The sequence below is a fragment of the Hemitrygon akajei genome, chromosome 18, assembly GCF_048418815.1.
Source record: "Hemitrygon akajei chromosome 18, sHemAka1.3, whole genome shotgun sequence".
Lineage (NCBI taxonomy): Eukaryota > Metazoa > Chordata > Chondrichthyes > Myliobatiformes > Dasyatidae > Hemitrygon > Hemitrygon akajei.
The window spans coordinates 4,278,939-4,301,242 of NC_133141.1; the positions used below are offsets into that span (position 1 = coordinate 4,278,939).

At 40.4% G+C, this 22,304-nt stretch overlaps 1 protein-coding gene across 5 annotated transcripts in view; it reads left to right on the forward strand.

Annotated features, from left to right (window-relative positions):
* The window catches only part of plekhm1 (pleckstrin homology domain containing, family M (with RUN domain) member 1), an 89,258-nt gene that overhangs the window by 37,842 nt on the left and 29,112 nt on the right, over positions 1-22,304 (forward strand). For all 5 annotated transcript variants that reach the window (XR_012101996.1, XR_012101997.1, XM_073070675.1 and 2 more), the window contains exons 5-11: positions 534-1,041; positions 2,710-2,932; positions 9,927-10,850; positions 14,583-14,728; positions 15,269-15,462; positions 17,625-17,688; positions 18,239-18,396. Coding sequence is in view for 3 of the 5 variants with exons in the window: in XM_073070675.1 (XP_072926776.1) it covers positions 534-1,041; positions 2,710-2,932; positions 9,927-10,850; positions 14,583-14,728; positions 15,269-15,462; positions 17,625-17,688; positions 18,239-18,396 (2,217 nt within the window). In the remaining 2 variants the exon portion in view is untranslated. The remainder of the gene's footprint in view (positions 1-533; positions 1,042-2,709; positions 2,933-9,926; positions 10,851-14,582; positions 14,729-15,268; positions 15,463-17,624; positions 17,689-18,238; positions 18,397-22,304) is intronic.

The following is a 22,304-nucleotide window of genomic DNA, read 5'->3' on the forward strand; positions in this document are numbered from 1 at the left end:
TGTATTTATGACAATGTTAGTCCATCTTGCATAACGTTGTCAAAATTCCATAGCTGCTTTTGCTCTTTAAAGAACTACCCCAGGTTCTCAAGACTAACCTTATTGGATAAATATTCTTGTAAATTTCTCCTGCATCTTTGAGTCCATACTTGTGCGTGGTAAACAGAATTGGACACAGTTCTCTACTCGTGGTCTGATTTGATTTGTGATAGTTCAACAATGCTCACTATATAAGGAGTGAGGTCAAATGTGTTTTTCATGGTTGACCTTTAAGAGAAAACTGTTGAGATCCATGCACTGAGATCAATGCACTGAGTGCAAAGATGCCTCTGCAGTTTGAAGAAGAACATTATTAGAAGTCTTTTAACCTTTTTAAAATTTAGATAGATTTTGAAGTAACTGAATGCATAAAGGGTATTAATTACTATTTGGAGAATAGATTCCGAACAAGGTTGTAGAGTGCTGTTTGTGTGGCTCCTTTTTGCTCCATTTTAAGTTATTTGACTAATTCCTATTTTTCTGTCTGTTTAAAGGACACCAGATGAACTTGGAGAGGATCAAACTCCAGTTTCCCTGAGTTGCAATGTCTCAATTACTATATCTCAGCCTGAATTATCCCCATTGCCTCCAGCATATGATATTCCATTGAATACTCAGTCAGGTGAATTGGTTGTTGACCAACATGCATGTGATGAGGAAACAAATATACAGACTATAGGAAACTATTCAGAAACTGAATGCCCTGCCTCCACCCATGTTTTAGCTTTGCACCATCCTGTGACTGCTAATGGATCGCAGCCTGAAAATGACACTAAAACTGTCCCTCTCAGTGTTGAGTTGCTAAACCCTGTACGTTCTGAAAAATTGTCTGAGAGTGCTTTGCAATCTGTAGCGTGCCAGGACCAGGAAGTAAAAGCTGACCATATTGATACTGAAGCTGTGGATCAAGTTTCTGTGGTGAGAAGAGCTGCTGATGTAACAGGTCAAGAGGATACATTGAATGTTACCAAAAATCACTTGACTGAGCCAGGAGATAATAATGTGAGTCAATTTGTTTAGTGTGCTATAATTCTGGCAGTTGTCCAATTTTATAGTTGTATCCAGGCAAGGTAAAATGATCTAATGTGGGTGATGTTTCTATTGATTTTCAATAATTGAAATTCTGCTTTGTAGCTTTAGTGCTATTGTGCAGCATGTAGATGGATTTTAAACAGAACTGTACATTTAATGGGTAAAGTTGAAACCACAGAAGTTGTAGGTTGCAATTTGGATTATTTTCTGGCTTGGAGGAGGAGAGCAATACTTAAGCAGCGAATCAGAGTGGATGTTTTTTCCCCTCCCCCAACCCAATCTATGTTATTTTATCAACTTGAGCTACTTCAAGGTTCTTAATCAGAGTGTATCTGAAAATGGTAAGATGAAAAGATCAAGGACAAAAGAAAGTATTCCCAAAATAATTATTCTTTTTATTTGTAAAGCTTGAAAAATAAGCCTAAAACTTCTGGAAACTGTCTTTAAAACATTATTGTTGCAGAATCACCCCAATATTTTGGGAGTTTCTGTACACCAGAAACAAGATGGTGAACTTATTTGATTGGCACCCCAAAATCATACTGTACAATAACTCACACAAAATGCAGGAGGAACTCAGCAGGCCAGGCAGCATCTATGGAAAAAAGCACAGTTGATGTTTTGAGCCAAAACCCTTCCTCAAAACTGTTTAGACATCACATCCTGAACCTGTGGCTTCTACCACTCGGAAACATTGGCATCAATTTAGTGAGAATACCAGTATGACGTTATCAGATGAGACTGGGCCAGAATAACCTTATCTATAAAACAAGTGGAAAAGCTTGGAAACATGGCAGCACCGTACACCTCCTTTGCCATCTGGCAAAACTGACAATCATTTTGAATATCCTAACATTTTGAGATCTTTCTGAATACCCCTGACATTCGGAAGCATTCAAAATGAATAAGCATAGAGTTACCTTTTATTGAAGTAGTCTGATTAGTTTTGTTTTTCTCATTTGTTTACAGCAATCTTTCAGAAATTGCTTTAAAGTTTGGTAATGTTGAATAATCCTATTTATGCAAGACATTTTTAAAATGTTCTTAATGCAGAACACAATCAGATGAAAGATAAACTACGATGGAAAGGATTATTAATTTAAAGTAGGATATTTTTAAAGTTTGCAATGGCATGCAAACTTAATTTTGATACACTAGTAGGTTCTTTTGTACCTTTATAAGCACTTTGCAATGCATCTTGAAATTAGTTTGAAACCAATTTTATGAAGTCATCTCTTTCCTCCCCACCCCCCCAATTTCTATTCCCCCATTCTGGCTTCTTATCTCTTCCCTCACCTGCCTGTCACCTCCCTTGGTGCCCCTCCTCCTTCTCTTACTCCCACAGCCTTATCTCCTTTCCTATCAGACTCCTTCTCCAGTCACCTTTCCCACCTCTTGGCTTCACCTATCACCTTCTTGCTATCCCCTTTCACCTCACTCCACCTTTTTATTCTGGTGTCTGCCCCTTCCCAATCCTGAAGAAGGGTCTTGGCCAAAAACGTCGACTGCTCTTTTCCATGCCTGATCTGAGTTCCTCCAGCATTGTGTGTGTGTAACTTATGTAATAATTTTATGTTAAGTTATAGAAGTGCTCCTTTATGTAACAATTCTTTGCAAACACAAACTTGACTTTTTCAGAAGCTAAGTAGCTGGATATCAGATGATGATATTTGCAAGCCTTCTCCACAAGAAGTGCTCCCACAAAGCACAGGGGAAAGTTCAGTGGAATGTTCTGCCAACACAGCATCAAGGAATGAAAGTAGCACTTCAGTAAATGAAAATGGATCAGCTTCCAATTTCTCACAGAATAAATGTGTTCAAGAGGAAACATCCTTTAAAGTGACCCATCGCCGAAAGACAGGTAGGAATGACTTAACAGAGAGATTGCAACCAAATAATATTGAATTTGACATTTTCATTTAATTGAGAAGTAGCAGAGAAAGCTGCAAGATTTAAGCAACCGGAAAAATTTTGTTCAGAGTCTGTCAGTGGACTAACTTAAACAATCAGTTGATCGAAGCTCTTACTGTATTGAGTTAAGCACAGAAGCAGGCCCTTCAGCCCATTCAATCCATGTCAAATCATTAAACTGCCTACTCCCATCAACCTACACCAGGACCATAGCCCTCCATACCCTTACCGTCTATGTTCCTATCCAAACTTTTCTTAGACGTTGAAATCGAGCTCGCATGCACCACTTGCTGACAGCTGATTCACACTCTCATGACCCTCTGAGTGAAGAAGTTTCCCCTCATGTTCTCAAACTTTTCAGCTTTTACCCTGACCCATGACTTTCAGTTGTAGTCCCACTCAACCTCAGTGGAAAAAGCCTACTTGTATTTACCCCTCATAATAATGTATACCTCTATCAAATCTCCCCTCAATCTTCTACATACTATATTACTGGATAAATATTTAGTCACCAAGACAGCTGGCATTGAAAACTCAAGAGTTAAGCATCTTGCTCATTTGTACTCTTTTGCTCAATGAAGATTTCAGCACTATTCAAGAAGAGACTACAGTAATCTTGTTAAATAAATCTTTGAACTCATTGATATACCCAATATCAACATCTTTACATCAAAACAAATGTTACTAAAATTAGAGCTTGGATAGAGTATGTTATATCTAATAATAATTTGAAAAACATACAGTTTATGCCTTTAACAAATTTATTGATTCTAATTTAACCAGCTTTCAGGATGGCAGCAGGAATATTTTGGAGAATGCTTTTCTATTCACTGTTTACAGTTTATGCACATTACAAATTTCTGGTAAATCAGTTTACATCTGCATCTGCTCTTGTAGCAAAACAAAGAGCTGTACTTTTCATGAGGTTTGGATGTCCTAATACATAGTGCAGCATATAGTCACTCTTCTAATATAATGAGTGTAATGACCATTTTCTACAAGAGTTAGGTCTCCAAAACAACTGTGATGATAACCAGGTAATACACCTTAGAATTGCTTGAGGAATAAATATAGGCCAAAAAGCCAGAGAGATTCTCCTTTACTCCTTTGAGCAAAGGAGTGGTTCCAGTATGGGATCTTTTACAACCCCAAGAAGTTACAGGCTCACCCCATCTTCCCGTCACCTAACAGTGATGGGGCTTCTCTTGTCCTAATGTACCACCCCATTAGCCTCCGCATCAAAGGCATCATCCTCTGCAACTTCCGCCATCTTCAAAGGGAACCTACCACCAAAGAGAGAGGAGTTATAGGCAGGTGGTCACACTGGGGCCACAGGAGAGAGACAAGTGGGTCACAGTCAGTGGGGGAAGGGGAAGAGTCAGGTACTAGAGAGAACCCCTGTGGCTGTACCCCTTGACAATAAGTACTCCTGTTTGAGTACTGTTGGGGGGGGGGGGGGGGGGGGGGGAGACTGCCTACCTGGGGGAAGCGGCAGTGGCTGTGCCTCTGGCACAGAGTCTGGCCCTGTGGCTCAGAAGGGTAGGAAAGGGAAGAGAGAGGAAGTAGTGATAGGGGACTCTATAGTTAGGGGGTCAGACAAGCAATTCTGTGGACACAGGAAAGAAACTTGGATGGTAGTTTGCCTCCCAGGTGCCAGGGTCCGAGATGTTTCGGATCATGTCCAAGATATCCTGTGGTGGGAAGGAGAACAGCCAGAGGTCGTGGTACATATTGGTACCGATGACATAGGTAGAAAAAGGGAAGAGGTCCTGAAAACAGACTACAGGGAGTTAGGAAGGAAGTTGAGAAACAGGACTGCAAAGGTAGTAATCTCGTGATTACTGCCTGTGCCACACGACAGCGAGAATAGGAATAGGAGGAGAATAAAAATGTGACTGAGAGATTGGAGCAGGGGGCAGGGATTCAGATTTCTGGACCATTGGGACCTCTTTTGGGGCAGGTGTGACCTGTACAAAAAGGACAGGTTGCACTTGAATCCCAGGGAGACCAATATCCTGGCGGGAAGGTTTGCTAAGGCTACTGGGGAAAGTTTAAACTAGAATTGTTGGGTGGTAGGAGCCAAACTGAAGAGACTGGGGAAGAGGCGGTTGGCTCACAAATAGAGAAAGCTTATAGACCGTGCGAGAGGGACAGGCAGGTGATAGAGAAGGGACGTGCTCAGACGGAAGGCTTGAGATGTGTCTATTTTAATGCAAGGAGTGTTGTGAACAAAGCGGAGAAGCTTAGAGCATGGATCAGTACTTGGAGATGTGATGTAGTGGCCATTACAGAGACTTGGATGGCTCAGGGACAGGATCGGTTACTTAAAGTGCCGGGTGTTAGATGTTTCAGAAAGGGCAGGGAGGGAGGCAAAAGAGGTGGGGGCGTTGATCAGAGATGGTGTCCACCTTTTCTGTAGCTGTTACACTATGGAGGGATTGGAGTCTCTGTGGGTGGAGGTTAGGAATAGGAAAGAGTCAATAACTATACTGGGTGTTTTTTATAGGCCACCTAATAGTAACGGATATCAAGGAGCAGATGGGGAACAGATCCTGGAAAGGTGCAATAATAAGAGTTGTTCTGATGGGAGATTTTAATTTCCCAAATATCGATTGGCATCTCCCTAGAGCGAGGGGTGTAGATGGATGTGGAGTTTGTTAGGTGTGTTCAGGAAGGTTTCTTGACACAGTATGTAGATAAGCCTACAAGAGGAGAGGCTGTACTTGATTTGGTATTGGGAAATAAACCTGGTCAGGTGTCAGATCTCTCAGTGGGAGAGCATTTTGGAGATAGTGATCATAATTCTATCTCCTTTACAATAGCATTGGAGAGAGATAGCAACAGACAAGTTAGAAAAGTGTTTAATTGGAGTAAGGGGAATTATGAGGCTATCAGGCAGGAAATTGGAAGCTTAAACTGGAAACAGATGTTCTCAGGGAAAAGTACGGAAGGAAGAAATGTGGCAAATATTCAGGGGATATTTGTGTAGAGTTCTGTATAGGTACGTCACAATGAGACAGAAGTTATGGTAGGGTACAGGAACTGTGATGTACAAATACTGTAATCTAGTGGAAAAGAAAAGCTTACAAAAGGTTCAGAGAGCTAGGTAATGTTAGAGATGTAGAAGATTATAAGGCTACTAGGAACAAACTTAAGAATGAAATTAGCAGAGCCAGAAGGGGCCATGAGAAGGCCTTGGCGGGCAGAATTAAGGAAAACCCCAAGGCATTCTACAAGTATGTGAACAGCAAGAGGATAAGACGTGAAAGAATAGGACCTATCAAATGTGACAGTGGCAAAGTGTGTATGGAACCGGAGGAAATAGCAGAGGTACTTAATGAATACTTCAGTATTCACTCTGGAAAAGGATCTTAGTGATTGTAGTGATGACTTGCAGCAGACTGAAAAGCTTGAGCATGTAGATATTAAGAAAGAGGATGTGCTGGAGCTTTTGGAAAAGCATTAAGTTGGATAAGTTGCTGGGACCGGATGAAATGTACCTCGGGCTACTGTGGGAGGTGAAAGAGGAGATTGATGAGCCTCTGGTGATGATCCTTGCATCATCAATGGGGACGGCAGAGGTTCCAGAGGGTTGGAGGGTTGCGGATGTTGTTCCTTTATTTAAGAAAAGGAGTAGAGATAGCCCAGGAAATTATAGACCAGTGAGCTTTACAGCAGTGGTTGGTAAGTTGATGGAGAAGATCCTGAGAGGCAAGATTTATGAACATTTGGAGAGGTATAATATGATAGGAGTAGTCAGCATGGCTTTGTAAAGGGCAAGGTAGTGCCTTACGAGTCTGTTTGAATTTTTTGAGGATGTGACTAAACACCTTGATGAAGGAAGAGCAGTAGATGTAGTGTATATGGATTTCAGCAAGGCATTTGATAAGGTACCCCATGCAAGGCTAACTGAGAAAGTAAGGAGGCATGGGATCCAAGGGGACATTGCTTTGTGGATCCAGAACTGGCTTGCCCACAGAAGGCAGGGAGTGGTTGTAGACGGATCATATTCTGCATGGAGGTCGGTCACCAGTGGAGTGCCTCAAGGATCTGTTCTGGGACCCTTACTCTTCGTGATGTTTATAACTGACCTGGATGAGGAAGTGGAGGGATGGGTTAGTAAGTTTGCTGATGACACAAAGGTTGGGGGTGTTGTGGATAGTGTGGAGGGTTGTCAGAGGTTACAGCGGGATGTTGATGGGATGCAAAACTGAACTGAGATGTGGCAGATGGAGTTCAACCCAGATAAGTGTGAAGTGGTTCATTTTGGTAGGTCAAATATGATGGCAGAATATAGTATTAATGGTAAGACTCTTGGCAGTGTGGAGGATCAGAGAGATCTTGGGGTCCGAGTCCATAGGACGCTCAAAGCAGCTGCGCAAGTTGACTCTGTGGTTAAGAAGGCGTACGGTATATTGGCCTTCATCAATCGTGAAATTGAATTTAGGAGCCGAGAGTTAATGTTGCAGCTATATAGGACCCTGGTCAGAGCCCACTTAGAGTACTGTGCTCAGTTCTGTTCGCCCCACTACAGGAAGCATGTGGAACACAAAAATACAACTGCAGATGCTGTGGATCAACAAATACGTACACAACGCTGGAAGAACTCAGCAGGTCAGGCAGCATCTGTGAGAAAAGAGTAGCCAACATTTCGGGCCGAGACCCTTCATCAGGAATGGGGGGGAAGAGAGGGCCGAAGCCCAGTAATAGAGATAGGGGAGGGGGTAGGGCCTAGAGTTGCCAGGTGGAAAACCAATCGGAGGAAAGATAAAGGGGGGAGGGGTTAAGCATGAAAGAACTGTAGAGATAAAGAAGCAGAAAGTTGAAAGGGGAGAGAGGCAGAGAGGGACCTGGGATAGGGGGAGGGAATTACCGGAAATTGGAGAATTCAATGTTCATACCACCAGGCTGGAGGCTTCCCAGACGGTAGATGAGGTGTTGCTCCTCCAACCTGAGTTTGGCCTCATCATGGCAGTAGAGGGGGGCCATGTACGGACATATCTAGATGGGAGTGAGTGGCAACTGGGAGGTCCTGTCTATTATGACAGACAGAGCGTAGGTGCTCGATGAAGCGGTCCCCCAATCTGCATCAGGTCTAGCCGATGTAGAGGAGGCCGCGCTGGGAGTACCGGATGTGGAAGCCATAGAAAGGGTGCAGAGGAGACTTACAAAGATGTCGCCTGGATTGGGGAGCATGCTTTATGAGAATAGGTTGAGTGAATTCGGCCTTTTCTCCTTGGAGCGAAGGAGGATGAGAGGTGACCTGATAGAGGTGTACAAGATGATGAGAGGCATTGATTGTGTGGACAGTCAGAGGCTTTTTCCCAGGGCTGAAATGGTTGCCACAAGAGGACACAGGCTTAAGGTGCTGCGGAATAGGTACAGAGGATATGTTAGGTTTTTTACTCAGAGTGGTGAGTGCGTGGAATGGGCTGCTGGCAACGGTGGTGGAGGTGGATACAATAGGCTCTTTTAAGAGGCCTTTAGATAGGTACATGGAGCTTAGTAAAATAGAGGGCTATAGGTAAGCCTAGTAATTTCTCAGGTGGGGACATGTTCGGCACAACTTTGTGGGCCGAAGGGCCGGTATTGTGTTGTAGGTTTTCTATGTTTCTATATCTTTACCTCCCCACTCGATTTCTCTGTTTTCTGCATGGATCGCTCCGTCTGTGATTCTCTTGCTCATTTGTCCCTCCCCAATAATTTCCCACACAGAACTTATCCCTTGAAGTGGCCTAAGTGCTACACCTGCCCATCCACCACCTCCTTCACCTCCATTCAGGGCACCAAACTGTTCCGCCAGGCAAGGCAAGACTTCATCTGCAAATCTGCTGGGGTTGCCTATTGTGTCCAGAGCTCCCGAAGTGGTCTCCTCTGCATTGGTGAGACCCATTGTAAATTGAGAGACCACTTCATCAGGCAGCTTTGCTCCATCCGCCAAAAGTGGAACTTCCCAGTGACAAAACGTTTTAATTCTGATTCCCATTCCCGTTCTGACAAGTTGTGCCAAGATGAGACCACCCTCAGTGTGGAGGAGGAACACATGATACTCTATCTGGATGGCCTCCAACCTGATGGCATGAATATCAATTTCTCCTTCCAGTAAAAAAAAAATCCCTCTTCCTTCCCTCTTCTTCTGTTCCCCACTGTGGCCTCTTACCTCTTCTCACCTGCCTATCACCTCCCGGTGCCCCTCCACCTTCCCTCTCTATTATGTCCACTCACCTCTCCCATCCGACTCCATCTCCAGCCTTTTATCTTTCTTACCCACCTGACTTCACCTGTCGCCTTCTAGCTAGCCTCTTTCCCCTCACCCCACCTCTTTATTCTGGCATCTTCCCCCTTTCTTTCCAATCCTGAAGAAGGGTCTTGGCCCGAAACATCGACTGTTATACATTTCCATAGATGCTCCCTGACCTGAGTTCTTCCAGCGTTTTGTCTGTGTTGCTTTGGATTTCCAGCATCTGCAGACTTTTTTGTGTTTAAGATAGACAAGTGCTATCTTAAGTTAATGTGAATGATTGCAGCAACACTAGAGTATCATTCTAGATTATCTGTGCCTTAATCCTTAATTTTATGTTCAAAGGTGAGAATCTTGCCAGTGATTTTCAGGTTTTCATGTTTCTTTGCCATTGTATTTGATTCAACAGCCCCACACTGCCAGCTATTGGTGCTTGGCTAGCAGTACTCTTGGCAGCCAACCTGATTCCTGTCCTCTTAACTCCATCACACCAACGTACACACGCAAACTGATCCCAAGGCCTAGCCTGCTTTCTATTCTCAATAGCATGATAATTTGTGAATATATTCGCTGGATCCTTGACAAAGTTAAGATGGATTATTCTATTTCTTAGAGCACTCTTGTTGCATAACAGTTTCAGTTGTGCTATATTTGTTACAGATTTGGGGAAGAGTATTTCATTCTTTGACATCTCTCTTAACAGGTATTTCAAACCCTTTTCGTGGACTCCTGAAGTTGGGTAATTTAGAGAGGCGAGGTCATGTTGGTATTTGGAAAGAGTATTACTGTGAGTTATCACCTTTTGAGTTCCGTCTATATCAGAGTGGTGATGACCGCAATTGTTGTGAGAACTGCTCTTTACTAAGATGTGAATTAGTGGGGCATGCCCACAGTGATGGGAGATTTCATGTGGTTTTTGCTGGCAAGAAATTATACCTCCGTGCACCCTCTCGAGATGAAGCTGAAGACTGGATCGATCGAATTCAGGAAGCATTAGAGCAATGTCGACCCTTGCAAACTCCAAAACAAAAATCATTGGATGTAGAGAGCTCAACAAATGAGAAGCCAGATTCTGTTTCTGAGACACCTATCTTTTACTCTGCTGATCACTTAAATCACAATGAAAATAGCCCCCATCAAGAATATAATTGGGTTTCTGAGGCTGAACCTCAATTAGATGCAATTAAAGAAACGGTCCTCTACTTGTTAACAGGAAAAAGGTGGACTCGCTACATTTTCACTTTGACATTGGAAGCACTGAAATATTTTCAGCTCCAGGAACAGCAAAAAATACTATGCAAAAGCTATAAAATTGAGACCTTTAAAGATGTTATACCTGATACTGCATTGGGTGGCCCAGCAAATTTTAAAATACTTACATCTGAAGTTACACTGAGACTTCAGGCTGAAAATGCTGCAGAGGCAAGATCATGGCGTGAAATGATTCGAGCAGTTCTGTCATCTTACTTAGAAGCAGAAGAAGATAACTTGGCAGAAAATACAGCCTACGAAAAGAATGAGAGAAGACTTGTGGAGCTGGGATTGGGTGAACACAAGAGTCTTCTGCAATATTTAACTGTTGTACCCATTGAAAAAGGGTTGGACTTGCAGAAATTTCAATGTGCAGGTATGATAATATAACAACAAAGATGCTGGCGTAAATCATTTAGTCCTATTGGCATACTGTACCATTGAATAAGATCATGGTTGACCCTGTACTTGCAGTTCATGTTCCTACTGAATCCTTATATCCATCATCTTTATTTTGTGTCAAAATCTATGACTGTCAGATTTAACTATACTCAATGACTAGACATTCACAGCCACCAAGTGTAAAGAATGCCAAAGATGTTAAATCCGCTGAACGAGTTTTACCTGTTACTCCAAGATGATTGAAACCTTTTCCTGTTAAAACATTTTTTAATTGTGATAAGGACTTCATCACACTCATACTCCAACGTTCTTGGACTGTAATTTTCTAATTGCTTTCTATGGGTGCACGTTTGCTTTCAATATTCCATGAACTGGCATCATGATTCCTCTGTTCGTGAACCCCTGACTTCACTAAATACTTCATCAAATAACTATTCATTTTCTCTTGTTGTACTCCATTAACACTAACTAGTCTACTTGCTTAACCTTGCATTCGGGGTTCAATTTGTTAAATCAACACCTTTCATGCTCTTTAAATAATTAATATACATTCTGAATATCTTGGGGCCATAACTTATTAATTCTTATGAGTGCCCATTATTAAAAATATTGATCTACAGTTAAAATCTCAGAGGAGGGCAATCTAAAGATGAGAGTCAAACCTTTTATATCCTGGGCAAGGATTAGAAATAAATAAAGAAATATCCTGTACAGTGATTAAAGAATCATCCATGTATCTCCCTAGCTCCCTAATCTCCCTGTAGCCTCTCTGTACAGTAGCCCACCAATTAACATGCGTTCAATGTTTGCTGCAATTTTTTTTGTATTTTGGGGATTTGGGAGTCAAGCTTCTGAGTTGTACAGAATTTCTGTTTACCTAATCTAAGGTAGACATCTGAAAACAAATTGTAGCAGAAACTGAAAGTTTGAAATTAAACAGAAAATTTGAAAAATATTCAACTAGCCCAGCAGCATTTAAGAGAGAATAGTTAACTTTCAAATCGTGACTATCCAATAGAATAATGATCAATAGAATGATGACCTGAAATAATAACTTTCATTTTCCAGAGATGCGGCATGGTCAAGTGCTTCCTATACTTTTTTTTCTGTATTCCAGAGTAGATATACCTTCTTATAGGACAAATGTTGTAATCTAAATCCAGAGGTCTTTTCAGGTTGAATGAAACGATAAGGAAGTTTAATCATGTAAGGCCAAACAGTTTCCCATTGTTACTGAAAGATTTATACACGTGCAACTAATTTATTCACTAACATTGTTATTTAGAACCAAATGGAAAAATCCTACTTCAGTAATTTGGTTTCTTTTCAGGCTTCTTTTGGTTAACAGTCCAACTGAAATTGTGGTGGGTTTCATTAATACCAGGCTTTTGAGTTTGCCGCATGAGACCATTGGATAAATTTAAGCTTTATTGGTTATCCTTTTGACTGACCATTGAACAAACACACTGCAATATTTAAAAAGCTACATAGCTAGAATGCTAAAAACTCAGTTTCCATTCCAGCTGCTAATCACACAGGTCCTGCTAATTCTGAAAATGTTCATTTTCTCACATTTTTGTTTAAATTTAAACTCAGTAGAATCCTTATGTCTTTGTTCACTATGTTTTTAATTTTTCTGGACTGGCAAAGCAATGTGTGATGGCAAACCATAATGGTGAAATCTCTTCAGCCTACACTGTTCCCCATGAAGCTGATTCTGTCAATTTTTGTATTCCAGCATACCTTAAACTGGGTCTCATAACTGGTTTGTAGCAATCTGGCACCATACAAGAATGTAATTTAAAAAAAAATCAATTTTGCTTTCAAAAATTCTTGTATCAATCTGAGGAGGATAACTTTATAACAAAACAAAGTATAATTTCAAGTGACTTAATTTCGAGCAATGAAAATTTGCATTTGGTATTCAGAATCACTTGCTATAAATTAACGTTAATGTACAGTAGACTCTCTTTGGTTTTGAAGAATATCAAAAACCTCTTAAAAACATGCTGAGTAAAGTTCTTCTGGCAAAATACTAATTTTTAAAGACCTTTGAGTAGAGTTCACCAGTCTAGAGTTGAATTTGATTCTGGACTAATATTTTGCACTTTTGCAAATGTTTGAAGGAACTCTAAAGGTGCTGAGGTTAACTTGCATTTAAAGTCCTTGGTAGTTTACACCAGTTCTAAGCAACTGTAAAGGCAGCACATCTTGAGAGATTTTGCATCATGATACAGTGACGCCACTAATAAAGCTTCTGTCTGACCAGGTTGTTTCCCAACTGTCAGTGCTGTTGGAATGGAGTTTGCATGTTTCCCTGTCACTATGTCGGTTATCTCTGGGTGAACTGGTTTCTTTGCACATCCTAATGATGTGCACAGTTAGTAGGTCTATTGGCCGTTGCCTGTAGCGCAAGAGTTGTGGGATCTGGAGCAGTTAATGGGAATGTGAGGAGGTTAAAAATTAGGATTAGTATAGATGGCTGTTTGATGATTGGCATGGACTCGGTAGATCGAAGGATCTGTTTCCATGCTGTTTGACTCAATATGTTTGAGCACTTGAATGATAGTGCATAACCATGGCTTCCTTATTCTGACTAAATATACACTAAAATGTATTCTTGCATATAAAAACAAATTGCAAATGTTGAAAAGTTGTAAATGAAAAACATTCAGAGGAGGAGGACATGTATGCAGATACTGTGAAGTTAAGCAGGGTCCAATAGGAGCAGGTGCTTGTGTTTTTTCTTCGAGTAACATGCATAAGTGATCAGTGTCAAAACATGGGAGCAGGTAAAACCTGACCATATACATATTATCACATGCTGGAGGAAATCCGCAGGCCAGGCAGCATCTATGGAAAACAGTATTGTCAGTGTTTCAGTCTGAGACATCGACTTTACTCTTTTCCATAGATGCTGCCTGGCCTGCTATGTTCCCCCAGCATTTTGCGTGTGTTGCTTGGATTTCCAGCATCTGCAGGTTTTCTCTTGTTTGTGATTGGACATATACATACCATTAAGTTTACAGCACACCTATAAGCTATTTGGACTAATTAGACAATATTGATAATACTCTACATAGATATTTATCTATTTAATCCAATCAGAACATTCTATCCCTTTCTTCCTAACATGTATCTTCAAGTACATCTATACAACTCCTTCCAACTAATGTGCTAGTAAGTTCCAAATTGCTTGCAACTTTGAGTAAGGAAGTTCTTCTGCTTTATTCGTAACTCTATATTTACGACCTTCTAGATTTACTCAGAATCAGTTCTAATATCACTAGTATATGTTGTGAAATTTGTTGTTTTGCAGCAGAAGTATGTTGCAATGCATAATAAAATCTATAAATTACATTAAGTATATACAGTATATATTCAAAAAATTACATAGTGCAACGAGAGGGAAAAATTGTGAGGCAGTGTTCATGGGTTTATTGTTTATTCAAAAATCTGAAGGTGGAAGGGAAGAAGCTGTTCCTGAATTGTTGAGTGTGTGTTTTCAGGCAGATAGCTTTTTGTTGTTGGTGTTAGTCTCCTCTTATCCTGTGTCTTTTCTGTAATATCAAGATCAGTATTGCACATTGTGCTATTAAGTTTCATTTATGATTCAGTTGTTATAGAATGTATTCTGCTCTTTTATATCTTGAATATCATTTTGTATGTTGAAAATATTAGCTTAATTCTTTGTTTTGTTCTTAAGCATGCTCCCAAAAAATAGGGTTTTCATTTAGTAAAGCCAAGGTTTGTGCCTATTCTGGCCTCTACTACTGTGAGATGTGTCATCAGGATATAGAAACTATTATCCCGTCCAGAGTGATCCATAACTGGGACCTGACAAAACAGAGGGTGAGTAACTATTATTTTTAGTTTGTATTACCATTACACAAGCGATTTCCCAAGTCAGCATGAATTTCACGTGATTAATTATTATTATGTAACAATATTTAATCTGAAATGTGTTTCCAGGTGGGAGCACATAAATATGAAGCTAGGAGCTAGGGAAACAAAGCAGTGTCCCATGGATTTTCAGCAGCCAGGAGTTTGCAGGAACTGAGCTGCTGTTCCTTAGCAATACCAACTGGTTGTAATGATAGGATATTCCGAGAAAGGCATCTGAACATATTTGGCTATTCTGGTACCAGGAATTCACAAATTTTCACTTAACTCTAGGGAATAGTATCAGCAGTAATTTTCCTGCCATTAACAAAAAATCTTGGTAAAATGTATTCCAATTAAAATGACTTGGAATTGCACACTTGTGCTGCTGCACACATTCTCTAAGAATTATTGTTAATGACAAGGAAATTACTGTTTCAGAATGATGAGCAACAGTTAACAATGTCTTTTTCTATCCAACTTGTAAATTTTCTTTCCTTTTAAACAAAGGTTTCCAATGTGGCAGCGAAATTCCTGCAGCAGATCCAAAATGAACCCTTTATTGATCTTGATGCAGTAAATGGAAGTCTCTATCAGTATGTTGAACGCATGGCTCGGACTCGTAAGAGTAGAGATCGTTTGAAGCTATTGGAAGACTATCTCTTCACGTGTCGAAGTGGTGCAATCCAGGATCTCTATAAGAGGTGATTTATCACTGCTTTTCATTTTCACTTTGTTAGTTGTTTTTGCCTTTGAAGTCTCACTGAATGGTCCATTCCTCATACTCAGAGATGTGAGTGATTCTGCAGATACTGAAAAGCTTGAGCTGCATAGACAAAATGCTGGAGAAACTCAGCAGGTTAGGCAGCATCTATGGAGTCCTGTTGAACAGTGTTGGCCTGAAATGTTGACTGTTTATTTCCCTCCATAGGTGCTGCTTGACTTGCTGAGTTCCAGTATTTTGTGTGCATTGCTCAAATTAGACCATAAGATGTACGAGCAGAATTAGGCCATTTGGTCCATTGAGTCTGCTCCACCAATTCATCATGGCAGATCCAACTTTTCTCTCAACCCTAATCTCCTCCATCTCCCCCACCCCCCAAACGTATCCCTTCATGCTCTGACCTATCAAGAATCTAACAAGCTCTGCTTTAAATATTCATTAAAAACTTGGCCTCCACAGTTGCTTGTGGCAATGAATTCCACAGATTCACCACTCTCTAGCTAAAGAAATTCCTCTTCTATTAATAATGCTTTATAAGGCCTTGGTATTAGATATACCCTCTGTTTTTCATCCATTTATATTTACTGATTTGGTCGTTAGAGATTGGGACATTGCTGGCAATGAAACATTGATTCCTCACTTCTTCCTGCCTTGAAAAGGTAGTGGAATTACTTGAATTTCTGCATCCCTACCTGTGAAGCTGCTCCCCATATATTGCTGTTGGGAAGAGAGCTCCAGTTGATTTTCATGATGGATTTTTGAAAAGCATTTTGCTTTTGTTTCACTTAGTATATTTGCTGTTGTAGAAGAACTATCCTTATCATTCTTTTCAATTGTCGAATAAGTCTTGTCCATTAGTAATTTTGCCCGCTAATTAATTCCATGTTTGACTACTGATTTAAAGAACTGTTTTTTAAGTGCAATACATGGGCATGTGCAGTATTTGGGTTTAAGTGGGGCAGCTACTTTTTGATTTCAGAGCTTTTTTTTAAAAAGCAAATCAACTTACTTTATATTTAATTGTATTTTATAACATGGCATGGTAATTCAGTTTTAACTTGGATGTCATTCTAAATAACTCAAATGTAGTCATTGTGTTTTTAGTAATTGAAATGCCAGTACAGTCGGCCCTCCTTATCAGCGAGGGATTGGTTCCGGGACCCCTTGTGGATACCAAAAAATGTGGATGCTCAAGTCCCTTATTCATCCTGTCTCAATGTGGTGGACCTTGGGACCAGCGGAACCCCAGACCTTATTTAACCTGTTTCAGTGTGGTGGACATTAGGACCTGGCGGCGAAGCTCTGAATCCACAGTGCTTCTGTTCACAAAAATAATCACGATCACAATTGAAAATAAAGTGGAAATAATAAAGCGATCAGAAGAGGTGAAATGCCATCGGTCATTATAAAATCATTAGGCTAGGTTGGTCAACAATTAGAACAATTTTAAAGGATAAAGTGAGAAAGGTCCTGCCCCGGTGAAAGCTACAATTATTACTAAGCAACGCAGTGGTTTAATTACCGTATTGGATTTTGGGGTTTTGTTTTTGATCCTCCACATCAACCCGGCACGGATGGACAGTGCACTCGACAGCGGTCTGTCACTGGATTGAACTCGGGAACTTTTGTTCTCGAGCCCGGCGCTGTAAACATACGTTCTTAAGTGTTTTATATGCATAGAAAGGTAAAATATATACTATATACTAAGACAAACGTTTGACTAACTGACGCTAAGTAATACCAGATGTACCTGTTCCAACTCTCTTAGTAAGAGAACTTAAGAATTTTTTTCGATCCCGATCCACGATAACCTACGCACATCCTCCTGTATACTTTAAATCATCTCTAGATTACTTATAATACCTAATACAATATAAATGTTATGTAAAATAGTTGTTATACTGCATTGTTTAGGGAACAATGACAAGAAAAAAAGTCTCTACATGCTCAAACAACAAGTGCTGGAAGAGCACTTCCGGGTTTTCTCGATTCGCGGTTGACTGAACTCGCTGATAAGGAGGGCCGACTGTATGCTGCTTTGCACTAAATGGAGTAGCACTACAATCTCATTGTCATGAACAATTACAGTCAAAATTTAACAATTGTCAGTGTGAAATCATGAACATTGCTTCTCTGTTTTAGGTTAGAACAGAAGAAATATCTCTTGGAGTCAACCCATCTGTATAGTGTCTCTGATCTTCGACAGGTCATACAATTTTTCAACTCTTATTTGCGTTTTTCAACTCTCATTTATAGGCAAAAATATCAGAAATTAAAAGTAAATAAATTCAGATCCATGTATTAAGGTTGTAGGGGTGAAAAGAGAAGGTATGCGGATCGCAGTGATTCTCCCAGCTGTGCGACTTTAAGGTGCACTGTTCAAACCTTGCATATCGCACTGAATCAGAACAGCATGCAGAAAATGCAACTGTAAAAAGTAAAGAAATTGGTTACAAAAGCTGATGTAAAACTGAGAAACCTAATTAGATGTTGAGAATACTGAGGTTAAAAGGAATGCAGTGCTTAAAGAATGGTCTCATCTTATTTTAGCAAATCAACAACACAGAATTTGATTCATTGACTATCTCTGCCATAAAGTATAATTTTTAAACCATGTTAGAAATGCATCAATCTTGCTGTTAGCAGTCCATGTATGAACTTCAGCATGCCATGAAATGCTGACATAGTGTACATGCTAATTAAAATATTATTTAATGTTTTAAACAGTATCTCAAAGACTTCTCTTCATCTTGCAGATAGCACGTGGAATGTTTGAAGCATTTTTACAGCAGGCCATCCATTATGCCACCAATCATGTCTATATGTGTGACCTCTGCACTCAGCGTGGCTTCATTTGCCAGATCTGCAATAATGACGACATCATCTTCCCTTTTGAATTTGAATCAACTACAAGGTATGCAGAAGAATACTTGATGCTTTTGTATGTAAACCTTTGTCTTCTGAAGACAATGTAAAACCAATGAACAGTAAATTTCTCAAGAACTCTCAGCATACTTTTAAAGTATTTGGAAAAATTGCACAAACATTATTTAGAAAAAAGCAAGTTCGTAAGCTTACAAATAGAGATTTTTCACCCTCTGATATTTAATCTGTTATTTTTTTTAATATATTGCAGATCTGCTTTTTGCAGTAATGTGATTAATAATATATATTTTGGTTTTGAACAAAATGCTGGTGATCAGCCCAGCCCCCCCTGAATTAGCTGAATTTAACCAGATGTGGGAAATTGCTAGAGGGATTGAATTCGAGAGCAGGGAGGTCATGCTGCAACTATACAGGATACTGGTGAGACCGCACCTGGAGTACTGTGTGCAGTTCTGGTCTCTATACTTGAGTAAGGATATACTGGCTTTGGAGGCAGTGCAGAGGAGGTTAACCAGGTTGATTCCAGAGATGAAGGGGTTAACCTGTGAGGAGAGATTGAGTCGCCTGGGACTATACTCTCTGGAATTCAGAAGAATGAGAGGGGATCTTATAGAAACATACAAAATTTTGAAAAGGATAGGTAAGATAGAAGTAGAAAAGTTGTTTCTATTGGTAGGTGAGACTAGAACTAGGGGACATTGCCTCAAGATTCAGGGGAGAAGATTTAAGACGGAGATGAGGAGAAACTGTTTTTCCCCCAGAGAGTGGTGAATCTGGAACTCTCTGCCCAAGGAAGCAGTTGAGGCTTCTTCACTAAATATATTTAAGATACTATGTAAAAACCTATCTAACTGTAAGGGAATTAAGGGCTATGGGGAAAAGGCAGGTAAATGGAGCTGAGTTTATGGACAGATTAGAAATGATCTTATTGAATGGTGGGGCAGGCTCGATGGGCTGGATGGCCTACTCCTGCTCCTATTTCTTATGTAAATTGTGTATTTTGCATTGAGTGCATAAGTTGCATAAATAAAAACATAAATTGCATGAAATATTCAGCAGGGTTGGCAGCACTTGTGGAAAGAAATGGAGTTAATACTTGTCAATGACTCTTCATTAGAATTAGAAAAGTAAGCAGACAAGTTAATCTCAGATTGTAAAGTGAGTGGGAAAGGATGAATAGGAAAGGGGGGGGAGTACCCTCTGATAGGGTGACATCAGGGTGAAGCACTCTTTTTGAAGCTCTGTGGTGAATAGATTGATGAGGGAAGTTGGAGGAAGAGAAAACAGAAGTTTAAAGGCTGTGATATTCCCTTGAGTCACGGTCAAACAGCACAGAAATGGGCCCTTCAGCATCAAAAATTTTGATCATTTTTTGCCTGTCAACTCTAATCCCATTTGCCTGCACTAGGACCGTATCCTTCTGTCTTGCCTATTTAAGTGTTTGTCTTAAAGGGTTTCACCTAGATTTTGCTGCAACCCAGACTATTTCATTTATATCTTTCAAATGTTTAATGTATAATTAATCGATAAGGGCCTATATCAAAAATTAATCAGCTCTCTTTTCATAGACGCTGCCTGACCTGCTTAGGTTTTTAGCATCTTCCACTGTGTTCATTTCCCCAATCTTGTATGCATAATTGCAGCCCGCTGAGCATGTCCTACAACCTTACCATTAACAGCTCATTTTACAGGCCTTATAGATTAATATGGTGATAACTGTTCATTGTGAGACATTTTGACTCATACTATCCCAGATGTGCCTTAAATTTACTTATCCCTCCTCCTGCCTTCATTTCAACTGTAAACCTACAGTGCTGATGAAGGATCTTGGCCTGAAATGTTGACTGTACTCTTCTCCATAGATGCTTACTAGCCTGCTGAGTTCCTCTAGCATTTTGTGTTTGTTGCATGGATTTCTCTTGTTTCTGATTGCTCTCTTTGCTGGCGCATGGCCAAATGGTTAAAGCGTTCGTCTAGTTATCTGTAAGTCGCTAGTTCGAGCCTTGGCTGAGGCTTGTGTGTGTCCCTGAGCAAGGCACTTAACCACACATTGCTCTGCGACGACACCGGTGCCAAACTGTATGGGTCCTAATGCCCTTCCCTCGGACAACATTGGTGGTGTGGAGAGGGGAGACTTGAAGCTTGGGCAACTGCTGGTCTTCCATTTTAAAAAAAAAAAAAACAAAAAAAAAACCTTGCCCAGTCTTGCGCCCTGGAAACTTTCCAAGGTGCAAATCCATGGTCTATCGAGACTAACGGAGGCCTACCACTATATCTCTCTTTCCCTGTTCTGACAATGAGTGACTGACCCAAGGCATTAACTGGTTCTCTGATCACAGATACTGGATAATTTGCTGAATTTTCCTAGCATTTTGTTTTGTTTCAGATCTCCAGCATCTGCATCATTTTTTAAAATTTCCACTGTTCTTGTCCCAACTGTTTAAAAAGAACTCCTTGAAATTGCATGCAGATCGAGTGAGTCCTGGGCTCACCAGAACTGGAACATGTATAGTAGGGCCTGCGGCAGATCAGCACTGATCATATTGAATGCTGGAGCAAACCTGGGAGCCATGTTGTCTATTTGTGTCTTTCTTTTATGGTGTTCATGTTCACAGAACTTATACTGCAGTGTTCTACAATGATAAACCTATGCCTACCTGTTCTGTGCAGATGTTGAACATTGACAGACCTGTGCCAGCAGTATAGTCCACTGTCACAAACTAGGTATAGACCAAGATCTAGATGCAGGTCACTAGGAGTCTGAGCTCTCATTTCAGGCCCTGTATTGGGACCTAATGACTGGGGTAATGGGAGTTCAAGCTTGCCTTGAATTTCTTGCTTGCATAGCTTGCAAAAGTACTACTGCTCTTGATCCTCTGAAAATGGCATGTCCTAGTGTTGAACAATGGAGAGATGACAAGCCCGCTCCACAGTGAGAGTGCCATCTTTCTTCAAAACTGATAACAGAAGCATCAATGAGATTACCTGGTATAGTCCTCACTCCAGCATTAGTATCAGTTTAACGGACCAGGATGGGGTTCATCAGCCATGGTTGGCAGCTCATCGAGGAGACCTCAAGCCTCCTCTGCCTTGTGACTATACCCACTCATGGGGACGGCTTCAGGAGTAAACCCCAAGGACAAAAATTCAGAGCTGGGAGTTCCTAAGGCAGTCCTATGTTGAGTTCAACACTGACTGGCAACTCCTGTTACCTGCACAATAACAAAGCATTTTGTTGAGTATAATCAAGTAGCACTTATTTACAATTTAGTTGTTCAATAACCTATTATGGTTTGGTTAACACCATTGACTTTACATTTCATTAGTGTTGGTCATGGAGAAAGAAACATTTTCTAGAAATGAGGAAGCAACTAGCCTTGGCATGAAAAGGCATTGACTGAGTATGGTGTCAAGAAATGCAATTAAGCTTGAAGTCAGTAGGTTTCAGGAGAAAACCATTTTTCTTTCTTGTCTAGAACTTTAGTATTTAGTTGGAGACTGCAAATAGACACACACACACATTGAATGCACCTGTATCGTTCAGAAGGGCTAGTGATAGCAGTCTTTAGGCACTCAAGAAAGATGTGCAAACAAGGTACATCAAAGCAAGTTTTGCAAATATTCCTGGCTAATTTGTCACATTTTACAATCTGGCAGAGTGCTGATTTGTCCAATTGTACTTAAAGAAGAACAAAGTCCAATTCCCATTTAGAAAGGTCTGTGCTATCTGAGTTTAGTTGAATCTGAATTCTCGTCAGCTGCTGCCATTTGATCAAGCTCTTTTACTCAGGTTGGTCTATGCCAGAAAGTATGACAAACAAGTCTAAGAGCAAATGGTTGTGATTTGTTCTTTTGGTTCAGAGTTGCAAACCATACATGGAACCTCTGCTAAAGAAATGGGGAAAGGGATGTAACAACATTTGCCGATTTGCACAT